This window comes from Centroberyx affinis, unplaced genomic scaffold, assembly GCF_046629955.1.
Source record: "Centroberyx affinis isolate AG114_WGS23_722 - 3 ecotype Tasmania unplaced genomic scaffold, CSIRO-AGI_Caff_v1 ptg001814l_1, whole genome shotgun sequence".
Lineage (NCBI taxonomy): Eukaryota > Metazoa > Chordata > Actinopteri > Beryciformes > Berycidae > Centroberyx > Centroberyx affinis.
In genome coordinates this window covers 415,626-434,574 of record NW_027280200.1, presented here as the reverse complement: position 1 = coordinate 434,574, position 18,949 = coordinate 415,626, and the positions used below count along the sequence as shown (strand labels likewise).

The 18,949-nt window shown below is 40.8% G+C and overlaps 1 protein-coding gene across 2 annotated transcripts; it reads right to left on the bottom strand.

Moving 5' to 3' along the window:
- On the bottom strand, nucleotides 1-18,657 carry slc17a5 (solute carrier family 17 member 5). 2 transcript variants are annotated; one of them, XM_071529611.1, is made up of 11 exons: nucleotides 18,404-18,657; nucleotides 14,870-15,063; nucleotides 12,803-13,036; nucleotides 12,041-12,128; nucleotides 11,273-11,359; nucleotides 9,608-9,726; nucleotides 7,907-8,068; nucleotides 7,500-7,632; nucleotides 5,436-5,583; nucleotides 4,467-4,557; nucleotides 1-2,371 (listed from the first exon to the last, which is right to left on the bottom strand). In XM_071529611.1, the coding sequence occupies exons 1-11, from the start codon at nucleotides 18,486-18,488 to the stop codon at nucleotides 2,234-2,236; spliced, it is 1,479 nt and encodes a 492-aa protein (XP_071385712.1). In that variant the 5' UTR covers nucleotides 18,489-18,657; the 3' UTR covers nucleotides 1-2,233. The 2 variants fall into 2 exon arrangements, with proteins under 2 accessions (XP_071385712.1, XP_071385715.1); XM_071529614.1 differs by having other exon boundaries at nucleotides 11,273-11,356.
- Nucleotides 18,658-18,949: the final 292 nt, after the last annotated feature.

The window sequence follows — 18,949 nt, the reverse complement described above, 5'->3', positions numbered from 1 at the left end:
TTAGACCATAACTGTATTTGGTGAATAAAATGACATAATGCATTTACAATACATGACAGAGATTTGAGACATTTTTCCAGAGAGGAATTTAAAACGATTATCTACTGACAAGTTGGCAGATATCATATCCTCCAAGTGTTCCCTTATCCTGTACATTAAGACTGCTGTAAAACTAAAACAAGAAAATAATCAGTAACTTGAATTCATCTGTACAGTGAGGAATAGTATTTCTACATGTGCGTCTTCAGTCCTGAATTGTCTGGCCCTGGTTAGGCTAATGTAATAAGGCACAAGTGCAGTGCATGATAAGTTAGGGTGAGGGCGCTACTTGTTGGCAGAAATAACAACCAAGGCAAAATGTTTCACTTGTGGCTTATTTCTGCTTTCCCTCTTCAGATGCCATATTTATAAAGGGTTCTTCTGCACAGATGTTGTGCTTACAATCAATCTATGGTCCAAAGTTCATGGAGAATTTATATGTCAAAATCAGCTGGCTACAGTGATTATTTAAATCAAATGCTAAAACAAATTACTACCATTAGCCATGGTATGAATGTCACAGATGTCATTTTCATTTGGCATTTGTGTTTTCATATTTGAAATAATTGTACAGTTGAATCTAAATCAATGACACTTTTATAAATGAGGCAGCAGACCTTACTGTTAAACATCAATAAATCTGTTAAAAGTGAACAAGCTTCCTTTTCGATCCTTACGAGACATAACAAGAGACCTGAGATTTGACACCGTCACAAAGTGCAAATCATGTAAACAAAACTAAGGCTGTGTCCACCAGGAAGCTCTTTACAGCGCCGGCTTCTTGTCCCTGTCCCTGGAAAGTGGAAAGCACCGACAGCTTTGCATTTTTTTTTTTTTTTACCACTAGAGGTCGCAAATATTTTAACTTTTAGCAAATGTGCTGGCTTTAAATGGCTTTCAATACTCAGCAATAGCAGCAGTCATGAGCAGTGCTTTCTATATCTATCTGTTTCGAGTTGCTAGCTTAAATAAAAGAGGTGCCTGGTGGACACGACAACCATCTGCTACATGATAATCTACAAGGAAAAAAGAAAACAAAATAAAAACATAATCCCTTAATTGCACCATATGGCAAAGAAATACAAGGAAATGGTCCATTTACAATCACAAAAAGGACAGAGAGCTTTAAAATCTAATTAAGAGGCTTCATTGTAAGGCTTGTTTTCCCAACTAGTGTTTGTGCGCAGTGCAGCCACAGCACATTCCCAAAAAGGATGTTACCTTAAACACAGCTTGTGTCTAGTTTGGGATGACACAAGTTTGTTACTTTTCAGCACATTTTTAAAAACACACAATAACACAACATGTACATGTGATCGGTCGGAAAGCAACACCAATGTGTGTTGTCTCAAACTTGACACACAGAAGTGATGGGAATGACGTCCTTCTTAAGAGTGCAGGCTGATATAGCAATAATACCCAAAAGGGCGCAGATTGGAGTTTTACATTTCTAAGAGGCAGAGCTGCTCTGGAGGCAGGGATAAACTCCTTGGTTGAGTCAAAGCTCAGTGGGCGGAGCCAAAGAACCAGTTTTTCAGAGCGCAAGTTAGCCAAGTGGCAAACTTGAAAGGCAAAGAAGGAACTGTGGTCAAAATATAAATAAAAACATAAGTGGCATTGACTTATTTTTGTCATTCATGACCATGGTATTCATGATGTTGGAAGGTCAGCAGCTAGCTAACTATTTTACCTAGATAGCTACAGGCTAGTATGGATAGTTTGAATTTGGAAGGACAGCTAGGCTAACTAGCTAACCTAGATAACTTAGTATGGCTAAATTGCGTTTTTAGCTGTGACCAGCAACTAGTATAAGTCACTCTGTTGGTTGGTTGTTCAGTTCCAAAACGTAAAAAAGCTTCACTCAACATTACTTACCCAGAAAAACTGGCTCTTTGGCCCCGCCCACTCCAGAGCAGCTCTGCCTGGGAAATGTTTGTAGAACCAAAACTCCAATCTGCCATCGTTCATTACTGTGATTACAGGTTTGGCATCCAGCAGCATCCGAGTACCCATATTCACAGTAAATAACTCACACTCAGCCATTCTTTCTGGGAATTATCAGAATGGCTAGAACGCGTCTTTGACCAATCAGATTGCTTGGCTGAATCTACCCTTTGTATAAAAGCGTTAAAACCTATGATTCAGTTCTGTCCATTCAGTTAACGGGATATTGTCTGGTACTCGTCTTCGGTGCTCAGTCTCCGTGAGAGTAGGACCTGGGGACGGCCCAGGGCTGCACCGTGCCTCGGCCAAACAGGGTGTAGACCGCCGCCCCGAACAGGTTGATACCGGCGGAGATGTAGAACACAGTCTGCCATTCTTGTATAGTGTTCTAGAGGAGAATCAGCAGAGTTTAAGACATATTGATATTGGAGTAATATTGGAATGAAAAAAGTTTAGCTCCATTTGCACGAGACTATTATTATTGGGACAGCATGCAATTAATGGTTTTGCCCCCTCAACCTCTGTTTCTTGAAACGCATTCGTGTGGCAATGAAATTCACTGAAATCACCGGTGCCCCAGATACAAATGTATAAAGGTCAAAATATTACAGTTTGTCAACCTTGGAAGTTTGTTTTGAAAATGCATTCAAAACCTTCCAGTGTAGATTCCACTACTGCCTCCGTTTTTCATGACAAGAGGAAGATAGAAATTGTGCGTCTAGAAGAAATTGTACACCATAAACAAGTTACGCACGGGATTAGTAATTTCATCAGGGGACGTCTGTCTTCACCAAAATACAGAAGGTAATTTGTGCTGGAATTTTTACTTAGATATGGCAGATTTACACAGGATTAAAATCACTGATCTCTGCAATCTGCAAAATCTCTGCGACGTCCCCAGGTGATATCAGTCCCGTGCAAGCAGGGCTTTTCGTCTTGGTTATAAGTAGGGAGCGCTGTAAAATCAACCGACAAAGGTCTGCAGCAGGGTGGAGTGAGCAGGGAGGTTTCAGCACCTGTGACGGCAACCATCCACCCTGCTGAAGTGTCCTTGAGCAAGACACTGAATCCCTACCAGCTGAGCTCCAGTGGTGCTGCTCTATATATGAACCTGACCTCTGACCTCCCTGTGGAGGAACCCCAATAACCCCAAATACACAGATTTGAAGAATCTGATAAACACTGTAGTAGTGAAAAAAGTTGCAACCCAAGTGACAGGCAGTATTTAAGTTTGTGTCGGTTGATTTTATAGCTGTCCCATTGCAAAACCAAGAGGATTAAGCTGTTGTTACTACATGGTCCATCCAAAGAGTTTCTGTGTATCTTTGACTTGGACAAAGCTGACCCACGCAGCGCTCCTATTCATTTATTCTTAAAGCATTACTATTGATGCAATTCTCATTTCATTTTGTGGTGACAAGATCAGAGGTTGAAGTCTGACAGCTTTCATTTTCTTTTGAACCACATGAAGGTAAATTGTATATCATGTGCATCAAATTAAATCATATTCAAAGTGAATTTTACACACAAATGTAACAATTCTCTTTACACGGACCAGGACAATAAAGAAAACAAGTGATCTTGATGGACCATGCATGCCTCTTGGTGGCCAAAATGTTAACTTGATAATCCTAAAAAGGTAAGGTAAGAAATGTTAACTTGATAATCCTAAAAAGGTAAGGTAAGGATACCATCGGTTAACCTAGGAACACGAGGGCATGAGTTCACACTGAGCACAGTGATGTTTTTGGCAATCTGCCCTCATTACTTTCGATGTGAAATGACACAGTGACTACGAGGTTCATGTGCAGATCGGCAGATTAAAATTTGAAGGCATTTTCAGCTGTATCTGAATAAAGAGTTTTAGGGCCGCAGTGAAGCTCAGCACCATAAGACTGCTCCAGTTTTAAGTCTAAACTTAAAGCATGGCTCAAATAAAATCAACTTTGGGCTCACAATCACTTCACCATTGCATATTTACTGCCCACATCACTTTTTATGCTTTTTTTCTTGTTCCTCTGCACACATACAGAGCTAGTAGGCTCCTGTTTTTCTCTCTCACTGTGTGTGTATGAATTCTTGTATATGAACTTTAATCCATTACTTTGGATGGTATTACTGGCTGTAAACCTGTAATTGTGTCCTATGCATAATTTCATTTATGGACAGCTGCAGAGGGAATAAGGGAATTCAAGTCTGGTCATAAAAAAAATACTGTAAAGTTTATCTCCTGCCCCTGGAAAACTACTGTTGTTACAGAAGTGGACAGTGCAGAGTTTATGGGTATAATAATTGTCAATATGAAATCTAAACCCTAGTCATGACCTTTGAGACATAAACCAGTTACTGCAGTTTGCCATTGTAAGGACAGCAGTATAGATCTGAGGTTAATGTGAAATATATTTAGGCCACAAACAGTAGTTGTTGGTAAATGAAATCATATGGAATCAAATCCAGTGTGAATGTGAACGTGTGTTACTGACTTGTTTGGTCAACGCTCTCGCTATGACTGGCCCCACCATGCCGGGGATAGTGGCGAAGGTGTTGGTGATTCCCAGCAGGATGCCAGCATACCTACAAAGACAAATACACAGTTTGGTAACTTGCCCACATTACACATTACCTGCTAAATCCATTACAGTGGTTTTATGAGGTTTTATGAAAGTACTGCTAAATTGATCTTGGTATTGTCATCCTGAATATATTCATATGAAGAAAGGTTCCCGCACACACCAGGGACGCATCATTATGGTTAAAATTCACGTTCACGATAACAAGATCTAACATTTATTGTTAATTAGTCCAAATGATTTGAATAACATTTTATTGCACTTTCTGCATGGTTTATCAACATCTTGACCATTTAAAATTACTGCAGGCTTTCTAAAGAAAACAAAATGTTTCAATATCGCCAAATTCTACGATTATCAATTATAGAAAGCTAAAATTGTGTTGTACACAATTATACACTTGCTTTGACCCAGTCATGGACCAAAAAACCCCCCCAAACAAAATATGTTTCTGAGGATGGAATTATCTGTTGTGTTGAAATGTTGAATGATGAATTTCAAGAAGCAAAATTCTTCTTAAAATATTTGTAATATTTATTTATTTATGTCTTTTTTATTTTCTTTTAAATGTGATTTTAATGCACTTTTCACTTTTCTAATCCTCTTGCAATGTCTTTTTCTTGTGGATTTCTTGTCTGTACTTTTGCACTTTTTAATTGTAAATTTTTAACCTTTACTGTATTTTTTATTACTCTGTAAAGCACTTTGAATTGCCTCAGTGTATGAAATGTGCTATACGAATAAATCTGCCTCGCCTTGCCTTAAAAAGGATATACAGCGATTTGGAAATAAACCCTTCATATGAATTTTAAACGTTGATGTTTTTTGTTTCCCTGCATTGCCAAAGAATATTTCAGTGATAGGAAGGGGTCGCAGTCTCACGAGGGCGCGATGTCGAGGTGGTTGATGTTGAAGCCAGCGGCCGACAGTCCGCCCAGTGAGGAGGAGATGGTCAGGAAGGTTACAGCCAGGATGTAGTTACAGCCTGTATATCCTGCTGCCACCAGGAACACTGCCGGGCCGATCATACCTACACAAACACACACAAAAACACACACAACCAGTGAAAACATCATCAGAGGAATATTAAGTTTCACTCCTACAGTGAAGGCTCTGCTTCTTCTGCGTTCTTGCAGCATGGCCTTTTGGGTATGTGAGACAAGCCTGTAGTCAGCCCCACCAATCAGAAGCAGGGCAAATTTGCTAATTTTTCCAGTGTTAATAATGTTGCTTGAACTCATAAATACAGACAGTGTTGATTTTAACACTTCCAGAGTTAACACTTGACCATTTTTATGTGTTGATTTTAACACTTTCAGAGGTAACACTTGACTATTTTTATGTGTGTAAGGTAACACTAGCCTGTAGTCAGCTCCACCAATCATAAGTAACACTAACCTGTAGTCAGCTCTACCAGTCAGAAGTAAGTAACACTAGCCTGTAGTCAGCTCCACCAGTCAGAAGTAAGTAACACTAGCCTGTAGTCAGCTCCACCAATCATAAGTAACACTAGCCTGTAGTCAGCTCCACCAATCATAAGTAACACTAGCCTGTAGTCAGCTCCACCAGTCAGAAGTAAGTAACACTAGCCTGTAGTCAGCTCCACCAATCATAAGTAACACTAGCCTGTAGTCAGCTCCACCAATCATACGTAACACTAGCCTGTAGTCAGCTCCACCAATCATAAGTAACACTAACCTGTAGTCAGCTCCACCAGTCAGAAGTAAGTAACACTAACCTGTAGTCAGCTCCACCAATCAGAAGTAAGTAACACTAGCCTGTAGTCAGCTCCACCAGTCAGAAGTAAGTAACACTAGCCTGTAGTCAGCTCCACCAGTCAGAAGTAACACTAGCCTGTAGTCCCAATCCCAGCTCAGATTGGTCCAAGTGGCGGCACAACAGTGAATTCAGGGCTGCTGACCAATCCTGAATTATTGTATTTTTAGTTTAACTGAGAACAACGAAACATAAAAACCCAAATAACATAAAATCTATATACATGTGTGTAGAAGTCTCCTTTTACATAGAAACACTACATCTAATGTGAACCTAAATCTCATTGCCATCAGGTGTTGGCAGTAGCCTTAAGGTTAGAGAAGCAGCTAGGAAAACCTGAGAAAAGCAAAGTGAATAACAGAAAGCAAGTGAATAACGCTCCCTCTTCGCTCAACAACTATCCCAAATTGCTCAAGTGAACGTGCTCAGTGACCGGCGGTGGAAGACTGTGGCTTGGTAGCATCACAAGACAACTGTTCTTCCAGACAGTGTGTACTGTCTAGATTGGACTACTGCAATGCGCTTTTATCTGGCTTATCCAAGAGCGCCATTGCAAATCTACAACGAGTTCAAAACGCTGCTGCCAGATTATTAACTCACACCAGAATTAGAGATCACATCACTCAAGCTCTTAAATCTATTCACTGGCTACCCGCATCTTTTAGAATAGATTTTAAGATTCTTTTATTCGTTTTTAAGTGTCTTCATGGTTTGGCCCCTGTATACCTTAGCAATATGATTGTAAAGATATGTTCGAGATCCCTCAGATCATCCAATAGTAATGAAGTGTGGGGAATCTGTTTTTAGTGACTATGGTCCCAACCCATGGAACTCTCTCCCACAAAATCTGAGAACCATTGATACACTCTGCACTTTTAAAAAGAATCTCAAAACATATGTGTTTAATATTGCTTTTAATCCCTGTTTTATTGTTCTTCAATTTTGTTATCTGCTAATGTTCTGCTTCTATTTCATTGTGTTTTAATTCTCTTTCATGATTTTATTAAGTCTTATTGTTTTTTTAGTTTTTTTTTTTTTTACCTGTATTTGTTTCTCCACTACTTACTGTAAAGCACTCAGAGCTGCATTTCATGTACGAAGGGTGCTGTAATACATAAATAAAGCTTATTATTATTATTCTATTATAGTAGTGATATTCCCCCTCCTCACCGACGAAGGAGAAGGCCTTCCTGACAGCGACAGTAGGGTACTGGCAGGTTTCCCTCAGGTAGTCGGCAAGCTGGCCGGCCAGCACCGCCAGCACAGCACAGCCGATGTAGGGCAGAGCCGACAGCATGCCGTTCTGTTGTGGACAGGAGACAGAAGTCACCACACAGCACATGAGTATTTAACTTTTTTTTTATTATCATACGGTTACTATACGTGATTCAGATCTGGGTATAAATAGGTTTTTCATGACAATTCCACTCTCGGATACTCTTACAATTTTATAAACACAACCCTATTCTCCCTGCTAGTGTTTGCCTGCATTGCTGAGTACAAATGAGGCCTGTGTGTGTGTGTGTGTGTGTGTGTGTGTGTGTGTGAGAGAGAGAGAGAGATCCAGAATTTCTCACCTGCTGTATGCTGAAGCCCAGTATGTCGTTCATGTAGGTGGGCAGCAGGGTGAGCAGGGTGTAGAAGGTCCAGTTGTAGGAGAAGTGAGCGACAACGATGGCCCACAGCGCTCCGGACGTCACTATGGAGCCCCAGGGGATGTGGTCCATCGAGCTGGACAGCTGGAGCAAACGGCAAGTACACACCAGGGATGGATGGATAGATGGATAGACAGATTCTCCATTAATACTAATAATAACCTTTGATGCCTAATCACTGATACATCTGTAATAACTACACATTGCATATTGCAGTCCTGTGTAAATCAGTGGGTGGAAGAATGAAAAAATTCAGTTACTCTTGAAGAACGATTGACAAAGCTTTAATATTAAAAACGAATGCTTTTCAGCTGCAACGGCATTCATCAGTCCCTATCGGGGGAAGAAATTTACTTTTGTTTCAGAGGGAAGTTTTTGCCCCCTTGATTCGATTTCTAGAGGCAATTTTATTCAACTATGAATTCAACTTTCATTGCATATTGCAATTTGTACCACTAAGATCTGTTTTAACTTCTTTGCGACTGCTGGAAACTGACAGCAGGCCTGACAGAAGAGGATGTTGCCATTTCCACCAGTCCAGTCCAGTCCAACTACAGCTGATTGATTTGCAACAAATAATGGTGTATAGGTCTTTCTATTCACAGTGTGATTGTTTGGCTGTTTTTGTTTTGGAGCTCTAAAGAACAGGTCCCCATTGACTTCAGTTGTTTTGGAGAAGGCTGCTACCAAGTTGTGCTGGCAGCCTCCCTGTGTGTTATATGGACTAACAAATTTCACCTGTGTTTCATTTGGCATGAGGGGGAGGAGATGATGACAGAATTTTCATTTTTGGGTGAACTATTCCTTTAAGGAGGCAACACTTAAACTGCAGATTCATGGTGAATGTTGTGGCCTAACAGCTGAGTAAGAAAGATAAGAGAATAAAATGCTGCAATACACTGAGATTGTGAAACAGTACTGTCCAATAAAAGAGTACTGCAGGCTTCAAGTGTTGTATAAGACAGGAATGTGCTATGAAAATACTTTCTAACTCTGTTACCGCCTTGGCGATATCAAAACATCACTCAGGCATCTAATCTCCCATTCAACATGAACAGGAGATTGAGAATGAGTTGTATGTCAAAAGAATTAAATAAATATATAAATAAATAAATCACAACACTGTAGTTCATGTTAGGCTATTGCTTTTTGGAGTGCTTATGTCTATGTTGTTTTCTACATGGTTTTACTAACCTAATTCAACAAAAATGTTAAATCAAAAATAATGGAAAGAAAATTTTCTAGCAGTTTCAAGAATCTCTATATAATGTATGGGACAATTTATTAGCTCCACAAACCAATATCCATTTCATCCACACTACATAACTAGCCCGTAAATTCACCAATGTTTTTAATTCCAGACAAATGCATGTTTTAGAACATGGCAACTGCACTAAAGTTTCTAATTTGGATTTTGAATTTGTGATATTGAATTTCCCACTGGGATAAATAATAAAATCGGTTTCAGTGAGCTGAAGTAGCAATGTCAGTAATGGGTTGGAAATCTAGATCTAGGCTTGCCAAAGCAATGACAGCAATGATAAAGCAAACAAACTTTCACCTCCCACGAACCCAAGCAGCCTTGTTTGTCATTCTACTTTCCTTACTAGTCTGATGTGTTACCTCGTTCTTCAGGGAGGTGGTGATGTAGAGTCTCTCTCGCTCGGAGATCCGTGGGTGAGTGTTTGGGGTGTCAAAAGCCAGCAAGGCCCACAAGACGAACCAGACCAGGCCAACAGCACCTGAACACACGATGAACCCTCATTTTACATCAGATTTACATTGGTGCCCGTTATAGAAGTCCTCCTCCATGCATTTATCCTGCATTACTTCTGCAGACAGTTCTTTCTTTGAGGCTGCAATACGCAACTTCACACCCTGGTGGATCTAGATGTCAGCGAGATGTAACCATTTGAAAAATTTGAACTTTAATACCCAGAAATCCTGGAAGGTGACGTCAGTAAACTCAGCTCGCTCATGTTTACCAAACAGGTCTGTCTGATTGTTTTGTACCAAAGGAAACCAAAGAGACAAAAGAGGAAAAAGATCTCACGTTGGTGACTCCAGCTTTCTCTGTTGCTGTTTAGGAGACAGTTTGGATTTCGCTCTTATGTTTTCGAGAAGATTTCCCACCAGTGACCACACCTGACACCAGAATTCATTTGGGCAAATAGGGCGAATCTACAGCGTCTCAATTAGTGAGGATGGGACACTCTTCTGGGACACGAAACACATGAGCATGTTGCAACATAAAACTCTAAAACTCCCAACCAACTGGACTCGCTACTCGACCATTCTTTTTAACTTCTGATGGCTGAAAAAAGAGAACACTTAATTTGTTTAATTTATCCAAAAAGTTCCGCTTGGGAATGAAGCCAAATTACAGCAGTAGCTCAGCAAGCAGGAAAAAAAAAAGTGGGACTTCTACAATGGCTGCATCTGTAACGTTTTCTTCTTCAACTTGCTAAAACATCATTTCCACAAACCAAAGAGGAAAGAGGAACAAACACGATGACTGTGCATGAGCAGTGGAAACACAGCTCGTCTCAGGCTAAAAAAGAAAAACATGGTGAAGAAGAAGTGTAAAAAGCTTATCCAAAGCAAAAAAGAAAAAAGAAAATCAGCGACTAGTCAATGGAGAGGCCCCTTGAGTTCAGAGATTCTGAAATATGCGAGACTTGCAAGTAGAGCCACACGCTTATATGATGTTTGGAGTGCTGCTACACTTTAAAGTCTTGTGTACTAAACTCATTAAACCAAGTGTGCATTTTCAGCCAATCAGAGAAGCTGAAACATCATCGTTCATGTTTTGTTTTCAAGGAGAGGAGGAGGGGTGGTATTCAGCGGCACAGGTTTCCCACCGTGGCCCTGATGTGAAATTCCCTGACTTTCCATAACTAAGTTGGGAGCGCTTCCACAACCAAAAACATTATTCCTTCCTGGTTTGTTAATGTTGTTTTTCTGGTTTCAATGGATGTGTGAAATATGTTGTAAAATATATTCTCATAAATTCCATTAAAGTGGCCCCTTTTGTAAAATTCCCTGAGTCTTTCCCAGCAAAAATTCCTCGACTTTCCCCCCTTTATACACCTCTAAAAATTCCAAAATATTCCAGAAATACCATAACCAGTGGCATTACTGGGAAATCTGGGCCCACTGACAGGACGTGACGCTTGGGTCCCCCCTCTGGAAAGCATCTAAGTTAATACAGAGTCACCTCGCCTCTCTGAAGGGGCCCCTAAAACCACCTCCCCCCCCCCCTAATTTCCCCCCACTAACTGGTATTACCAAACACATAGAAGACGTAGGTCCAGCCCAGGTAGAAGCAGATTTCACCAGACAGAGGGAGGGCGATCACCGTCCCCAGCTGTGCTCCTGAGGTGGAAAACAGAAGACAACAATAATATCATCAACTTTATTTATATAGCACTTATCAAAATGCAGTTACAAAGTGCTTTACAAAAAGAATCCAGGTAAAAGCCATTATCCCTTATCGATTTCCCTTACTAAATCGATACCAATCAATCACAAAGCAGGAGAGGTAGGCTGGATAAAGAGAAGCAGACGAGTTAGAGAAGGTTAAGCTTTGAGTCAACGGAGGTGTGGATTGTGCAAAAGGGGCTGCAACTCAATATCAGAAAGATGACCCTAATATTTTGTACAGTCAATGTATGTCAGGCAGGTATTAGCTTTTTATTAAATATTGGATATGGGCCAGTCAGTGAAAAAGATCCATTGTATAAATAAGTTTTAATTTAAAACTTATTTGTTCTTGTCTATCACACACAGTACCTGATTCTATACAAGAAATAGCACTGAAAACACATTTCTATGAAAAATGTATATTGATTATTTTGACTAATAGAAATTATGTTTGACAGGTAAATGTATTCAGTTTACCAGCCCTTGGCAGGTTGTTAAGTAAATCCATGAAATAGGAACAGGTTTGCTCACAAACACTGTCAGATGTTTTTCACTGTGTGTCTAATGCACACTGCGAATGTTTAACCTGGAGCTCATCCCTTGTGTGTGTGTGTGTGTGTGTGTGTGTCCTACCAGTGTAGGAGATGGTGAGCAGGCGGCTCCTCTCCATCGGCGGGGCCCACGCTGCCCACATGGCGTACATTGCAGGGAAAGTGACTCCCTGAAGACCAACATGAGCACCAAGAGCATCAGCAGGAGAGCAGAAAACACACTCAAGTACATCCATCCATCCATCCATCCATTTATCCATTTATCCATCCTACTACTCCCCATCTATCCATTAATCTGTCTGGCTGTCTGTGTCTAATTTAACGAGTCCATTAGGGACAATGATGGGTCTTGCAAGAATGTGTAAACGTTTTATTATCACTAGCTTGTAAATATTGTTGTGTGCTGAGGCAAAGAAGCCCTTCCGTTTGCCCTTAGTACTTCTAACTTGGGCAAACAATGCTAACTGTATTTTGGGTGGAGTAACATTTACACTTGTGGTTTTGTGTAACTAGCTTGTGTAAATAATGTAAATAATGTAAAGTGTATTTTGAATGAAGTCCCTTCCACGTCAGAATTAAAGTCCCCATAAAATGAACTGCCATTTCCTTTATTTCCTGGAAATCAGTGCATCTTTAATGGTGACCTCATGTTGCACCAGAAGGCATAAATAAAAAATTCCAACCAATAAAACCATCACCCATCAACTAAAACTGCCTTTCTCTCCCAGACTGATATTCCATTGGTTTACACTTTTGAATGATCCTTCCCTGCGTTATGCCCCGCCCCAACATCCTGTTTCACGGGGTCTTTAAACCGACTGAGATCCACATCATGACCCCTTACCTCTCCGATCCCCTCCAGCACCCGGGTGGCGATGAGGTAGCCGGCGCCCAGGTCAGCAGCCACCGGGGTGAGCAGTGTAAATATGACAGTACACAGGATCCCAAAGCCCATCAGCCACTTGGCTCCGAAGCGGCTGGCCAGGTAGCCGCCGGGGATCTGAGTCACGATGTAGCCGTAGAAGAAGGAGCCAAGGATCCAGCCTTGGGTCTCCGAGTCCCAGTCGTACACACTGGCCTGTGGGGGGGAGGAGGGGCGGCAACTGTATTAGAGTATAAATCAGATATTATGATGGTTCAGTGCAACTTAGAGTCCCCATGAAATGAACTCCCATTACTTTTACTCCCTGGAAAACACAGTGTCTTTTAATGATGAGCTTGTGCTGCAAATGCATCAAATCCAGGAAGCAAAGAAGTGAATATTTAAGGACACAAAAAGCATCACAGCTATTACTGCAGAGACTGGACCCATTTTTTCTGTTTGTTTAGCTCTGTGTGCATGAGTGTGTGTGTGTGTGTGTGTGTGTGTACGTGTATGTGTGTGTGTGCCCCTGTCAGTCAATGAGTGTGCCTTCCAATTTGTCAGTCTGTCTGTTTCTCTCTCCCCCCCATCTCTTTATAATTGCTCCCCCCCAATAGTGCTGCTATCCGTAAGCCTCTAACAGCTTGTTACGAGTGTGTGAACATGGCCAAGATTGCCACACATGCACATGCACACACACACACACACACACACACACACACACACACACACACACACACACACACACACACACACACACACACACACACACACACACACACACACACACACACACACACACACACACACACACACACACACACACACACACACACACTTAAGGACATAAGTATAGCCTACTTCAATAGCGGACTGTGGTCTGGTCTTGCTGCATCATGTCTGTGGAGGTGCGGTCAATCAGCACAGCCTATTAGCAACCTAACCTATAGCTCACAATCTATTAATAGCCCCAACATAATAGCACTAAGGCAAGACTGTTCTCACAGTAATGTAAGAGCAGTTTTGGATAACCAGTCTTCCTCTGTTGGTCACTGATTAGCTCCATTAGAGCAGCTGGGGGTTCAGCGCCTTGTTCAACACCTTGAGAATGTTATTTAATAGACTATTAACATTTAGAGTGCAAGTCAAAAGAAATCCAGTTCCCATCCCTGTAACTTTGGCTAAGCATGATGGACTTGTCTGCACTCTTTTCTGTAATTTACCTTCTCTGGTGTTCATACCAGTTTAGACATATGAAGAAATATCTGAATATGAGCATCAGTGCAGACTGCAGTTTGCCCGCAGTTCATTTTGTTATGCTAGGTTTTCCAAGAATGAGGAACTGCTGGCTATCAGATGTCAGCATCTATCTCTCTTTACCCATAAACCCTTGCGTTATGGCATAATTTCCTGTAGTTGGTTTGGATTACAATCACACTCCTTAGAAACTGCACTGCAGTTCTTTTGTTAGCGGACTGAGAGTCACATTTTCAGGTGTCTGAGTGCCGTTATTTGGTGCCACCAGAGTTTGGATATCATTGTTCTCACCTGGCCAAACAAACCGAACTACAGCAATAAACACTCCAGATTTTGAATGAACCGCTCAGAACAACTGAGCTTGGTGTGAACTCAGCCTAGGGCTGGGCAATATATCAATATTATATCAATATCATGATATGAGACTAGATATCGTGTTAGATTTTGGATATCGTAATATTGTGATATGGCATAAGTGTCTTTTCCTGATTTTAAAGGCTGCATTACAGTAAAGTGATGTCATTTTCTGAACTTACCAGACTGTTCTAGCTGTTCTATTATTTGCCTTTACCCACTTAGTCATTATATCCACATTACTGATGATTATTTATCAAAAATCTCATTGTATAAATATTTTGTGAAAGCACCAATAGTCATCCCTACAATATTGTCGCAATATCGATATTGATGTATTTGGTCAAAAATATCGTGATATTTGATTTTGTCCATATCGCCCAGCCCTAACGCAGCCTTACTCTCCACCTGGTCAGCCACAGTCACGTTCTCCCTCACCGTGTGGTTGTGTGGCCGTGCGGGGCTGCCGTGGGCGGGACACACCGAGCCACTGTGGTTGTCGCTGGTTTGGTGAGTGGTGTTGAGCATGTCCACCATGGCAACGCTGAGGTTGACCCGCAAGGAGTAGACCACGAAGAAGCCGTAGCAGGAGAGGAACGCCAGGCCATAGCGCGCCGAACAGCATGCTGGGGCTGCGAGGTGAGCGTGAGGGAGAAATAACTGAATTAAGTGCTAGTTCACAGATCATGTGTACTGTATGCTCACCAGTGGACATTCTCACTTTGTAAAGTAATGCTCTTACGTAATGCTCTCTGAGGTGTGTATGTTTGCTGTTATGCAAAGCAATATTTAACTGTCATATTCTGCAGTGGAGTTTGACTTGACTTTCTCTCCCACATGTAAGAGAGTAAGAAAAAAGCAACAGAGCTAAAATTTCAGATAACAATTTTTTTTTTTTTTCCCCAAAATAGATTTGTAGTGTTTTGGAAATAAAGTTTCTTTTTTTTCCCCCAAACACTGAGTGTAACTTATCCAACTCATTTCCATATCTTTCATGTGTGGTTTATTTTCATATCTAAACTTTAGGTTATGATTACTTGCAGACTTGAGTGTAATTATGTAAACCATGGCTATTGCATTGCTCAGGTTAGTCCAGTGCCACTCCCTTGTTTTGTATGGAAGTCATGTCTTTCATGGCCAGGTCATTTGCATAGCCTTATGTTTCAGCATATCTATGGAGGTGACTCCAACTATGTAAATGTGGGCCGTCTCATAGCTCAGGTAGGAATATCCTTGTACTATGAGCTCAGACCAGATATCCCACAACTCGTGATCCAACAGCAAGTCAATCCAAAACAACTGCAGTGTGCAGAGAAGCACAGGACAGGCAGGGAGAAATACTGGTTACGGGTTATTTTTTTTATTGATGTCTGTCTGGTGTTAACCATGTGCCCTCAAAGCATGATGTAAATTAGCTGTGAATTAGCTAGCCGATAAGCCTGATCTCCTGAATAGGCCTGTGCCGATATGAAAATTTCATAGTATGATTGTCTTGACCAAAATTAGGCTATCTTACAATTACGATATTATCTCAATAATATTAAAAAGATAAAAACATTAAAAACAGTACTGTAATATGCTTCAAACATTTAAAAACACATTTATTATGTCAGTCACAAGAGAGTTTAACTTTTTCTTAAATAACAAAATTTTAAAATGCTGATTTAGATTATAGAAACTGTAAGGACAGCTTTAAACAACACAAATAAAAATTGAAATAACAGCATCAAAAATCAGTCAGCACAAACTCTTAAAATGCTCAAAAAGTGCAAGAAATAGGCCTAAACATTCCCACCACTAAAGGGTTACATGAAACCAAAACATTCCCAGATGTTGTTTAGGTTGCCTAACCTTAACACTAACCTTAAAGGATAAGGCTGGTGTTTTTTAATGCATGTCTTACTGTCAGCAAATCCTATGAAAATAACAAAATCAACAATGCGTTTGCTCTACTCCCGTTACTTTCCGACTTCCCACTTACCGTTTTTAGCCGTCAACCCGAAAGTCATTGGCTCCAATTGTAAGCTAAAAACCTTTAAATACAGCTCACAAATACTTAGTTTCAATTGTAAAAATCGCTAACTGTTACCACGAAAAGTCAGGCTGACTATTTTCTGTGCTACGGAACTACTTTCCTGAGATCGCAAACGTGTTTATAGTCGGTTTATTAAGTTGTTTAAAGGTGGGCCACAAAGCAAACCCTGAGGCCCACAAAGTCAGCCACACTCCTTTTATCAAACAGCTTGGACCTAAATGTTAGTGTGTAGTGAAAGTACACATCTGCATGAGTGTTTTGACATAGAACTTGTGCTGTTACAATGAAAGGTAAACTGTACAGTGTCCACTTTATTCTACAAATGTCACATTATTACAGTATGGCTGACTTTTCTCAAACAGCTTGAGCCTAAATGTTGGTGTGTACTGAAAGTTCAGGTCTGTAGGAGTGTTTTGACCAGAGGTGTGACCAAGTCCATTTTGCTCGAGTCCCAAGTCAGTCTCAAGTCTCGAGGCACAAGTCTCAAGTCAAGTCCCATGTCTAAATGTAGAACACCAAGTCAAGTCCATGTCATAAATGTCAAGTCTCATGTCCAAATGTAGATTACCAAGTCAAGTCCAAGTCAAGTCCATGTCATAAATGTCAAGTCTCAAATCTAAATGTAGAACAGCAAGTCAAGTCAGAACAAATCAAGAGTCCAGTATCAATTTAATATCTTAAAGAAAACTAAATATCTAGGAATTTTCAATGCAATATGGTTTTAATAGGATAAAAACTTAGTCAGAGCATCATGAGTTTGATTTCTATAATCAGTTTCAACTTCAATAAATTCAATCATTCCATACAAATTCAGAAAACAGAATTTAAATTCAGTCGTCTGCTGGAACAAATCTCATCACTTTCAATCTAAGTCATTTACACAAACACAAGATCTCAAGTCAAGACTTTAGAAACCTTTTCCAGTCATCAGAGTACAAGTCACAGTCAAGTCCCAAGTCAAGTCGAGTCTCAATTCTTCTCTTCATGCATCAAGTCAAGTCTCAAGTATTTGAAACTGTGACTTGAGTCTGACTTGAGTCCAAGTCATGTGACTCGAGTCCCAACCTCTGGTTTTGACATATAACTTGTGCAGTTACAATGAAAGGTGACCTGTGCAGTGTTTGTATCTGTGTAGCCTATGTAGTCCAAAAATGCCAAATCTCTGTTTAAATGTAGAGGGGAACTTTCAAGTAAATTATTACAACAATTCTTATAATGGCAAAACATTTCAGAGATTGTATAGTCGTATTTTGCTGCTTAACTACTTGTTTTTTTTGTGCAAAAAGCTTTGTTTTTAGTCAATATTTGAGTGTTGTGGTTTTGTAGAAATTACGCTTTTATTGTGAAAAAGTTTTCAGTTGTTTATTGTGATTTACATTTGTATATTTGTCCATATCGGGATCCAGTAGGAATGGTGACTCCCTGTTTCCAGCCAGCTGATCGGTCAGAAGGCGGGTCTTTCATACGTTTTGATCCGATACCCTGAACTTAACCTTCCGGAGCAGGTTAGCCGTGCAGCATAAGTTACCATGGTGATCTACCCCGGTTAAAAGTGAACCACCGTCGTAACCCTAAAAACCCAGGGTTAAACCTGAAGTTACCTCGCTAACCCCAAATCCTGCTTTGTCGTACAGGCCTCGGTAGTGACAGGTCCCCTGCGGGGTAGGGTTCCGGCTGCTGCGATATATTACAGCTGGAATCCGGACCTTTTTTTCCCGTAAATAGTAATTTTATCAGTCTGGACGGTGGCGTCAGGTTACACAATACCACCTGGCAGTATTATTACAGATGGAGAATATTTTGCCTGGGACCAAAGCCTATGCCACCGTGCCTACGGTATAAGCAATTTCCAGAGGAAACACCGGATAACTTAGTGGGGATGAACTTCACTTCCAGATAACGTTGCTGTTCGATAGCTAAAGTTATTTTACACTCACCTCTTTGGACTTTCTCAGCTTGTCCTCGGTGAAGCAGCGGTGTCTCCTGCTCATCCGCCTCCGTGTCCGTCCCATACTGGTCCATTTCACATCCAGGGTTTATCAGCTGCGGTCTGGTGCATCTCAGTGTGAAGCTAACGACAACAACACGAAGCTAGCGGAGCTTCGGGTTAGCTAGCTCAAGTCTGAACAAAGATACGCGCCGCTTGTGCACTGCCTGCTCTATAACACTTCCATATCTGCTCCAAACAACACCAAACTCTGACCCATGACACGTGAAGCAGTGTGAGCCCAGTCGTCACCACAATAAAGCATACTCACTTCCGGTAGAATCTCGTCCCCCCACCCTTCAAAATAAAAGCCCCGAAGCTTTACTGAAGTGGTATTTCTCTTGATCATAAAAACAATATGCTATAAAGCTTGGTGTGTATTCTGTTCTGTCAAACAATAATCACAACACTCTAAAGATACTGAGAAACACAAACGCAAGGCCTAGGTCTTCTGCACTTCTGAAGAGCTGAAAATAATTAACAGGTCTAAGTAATG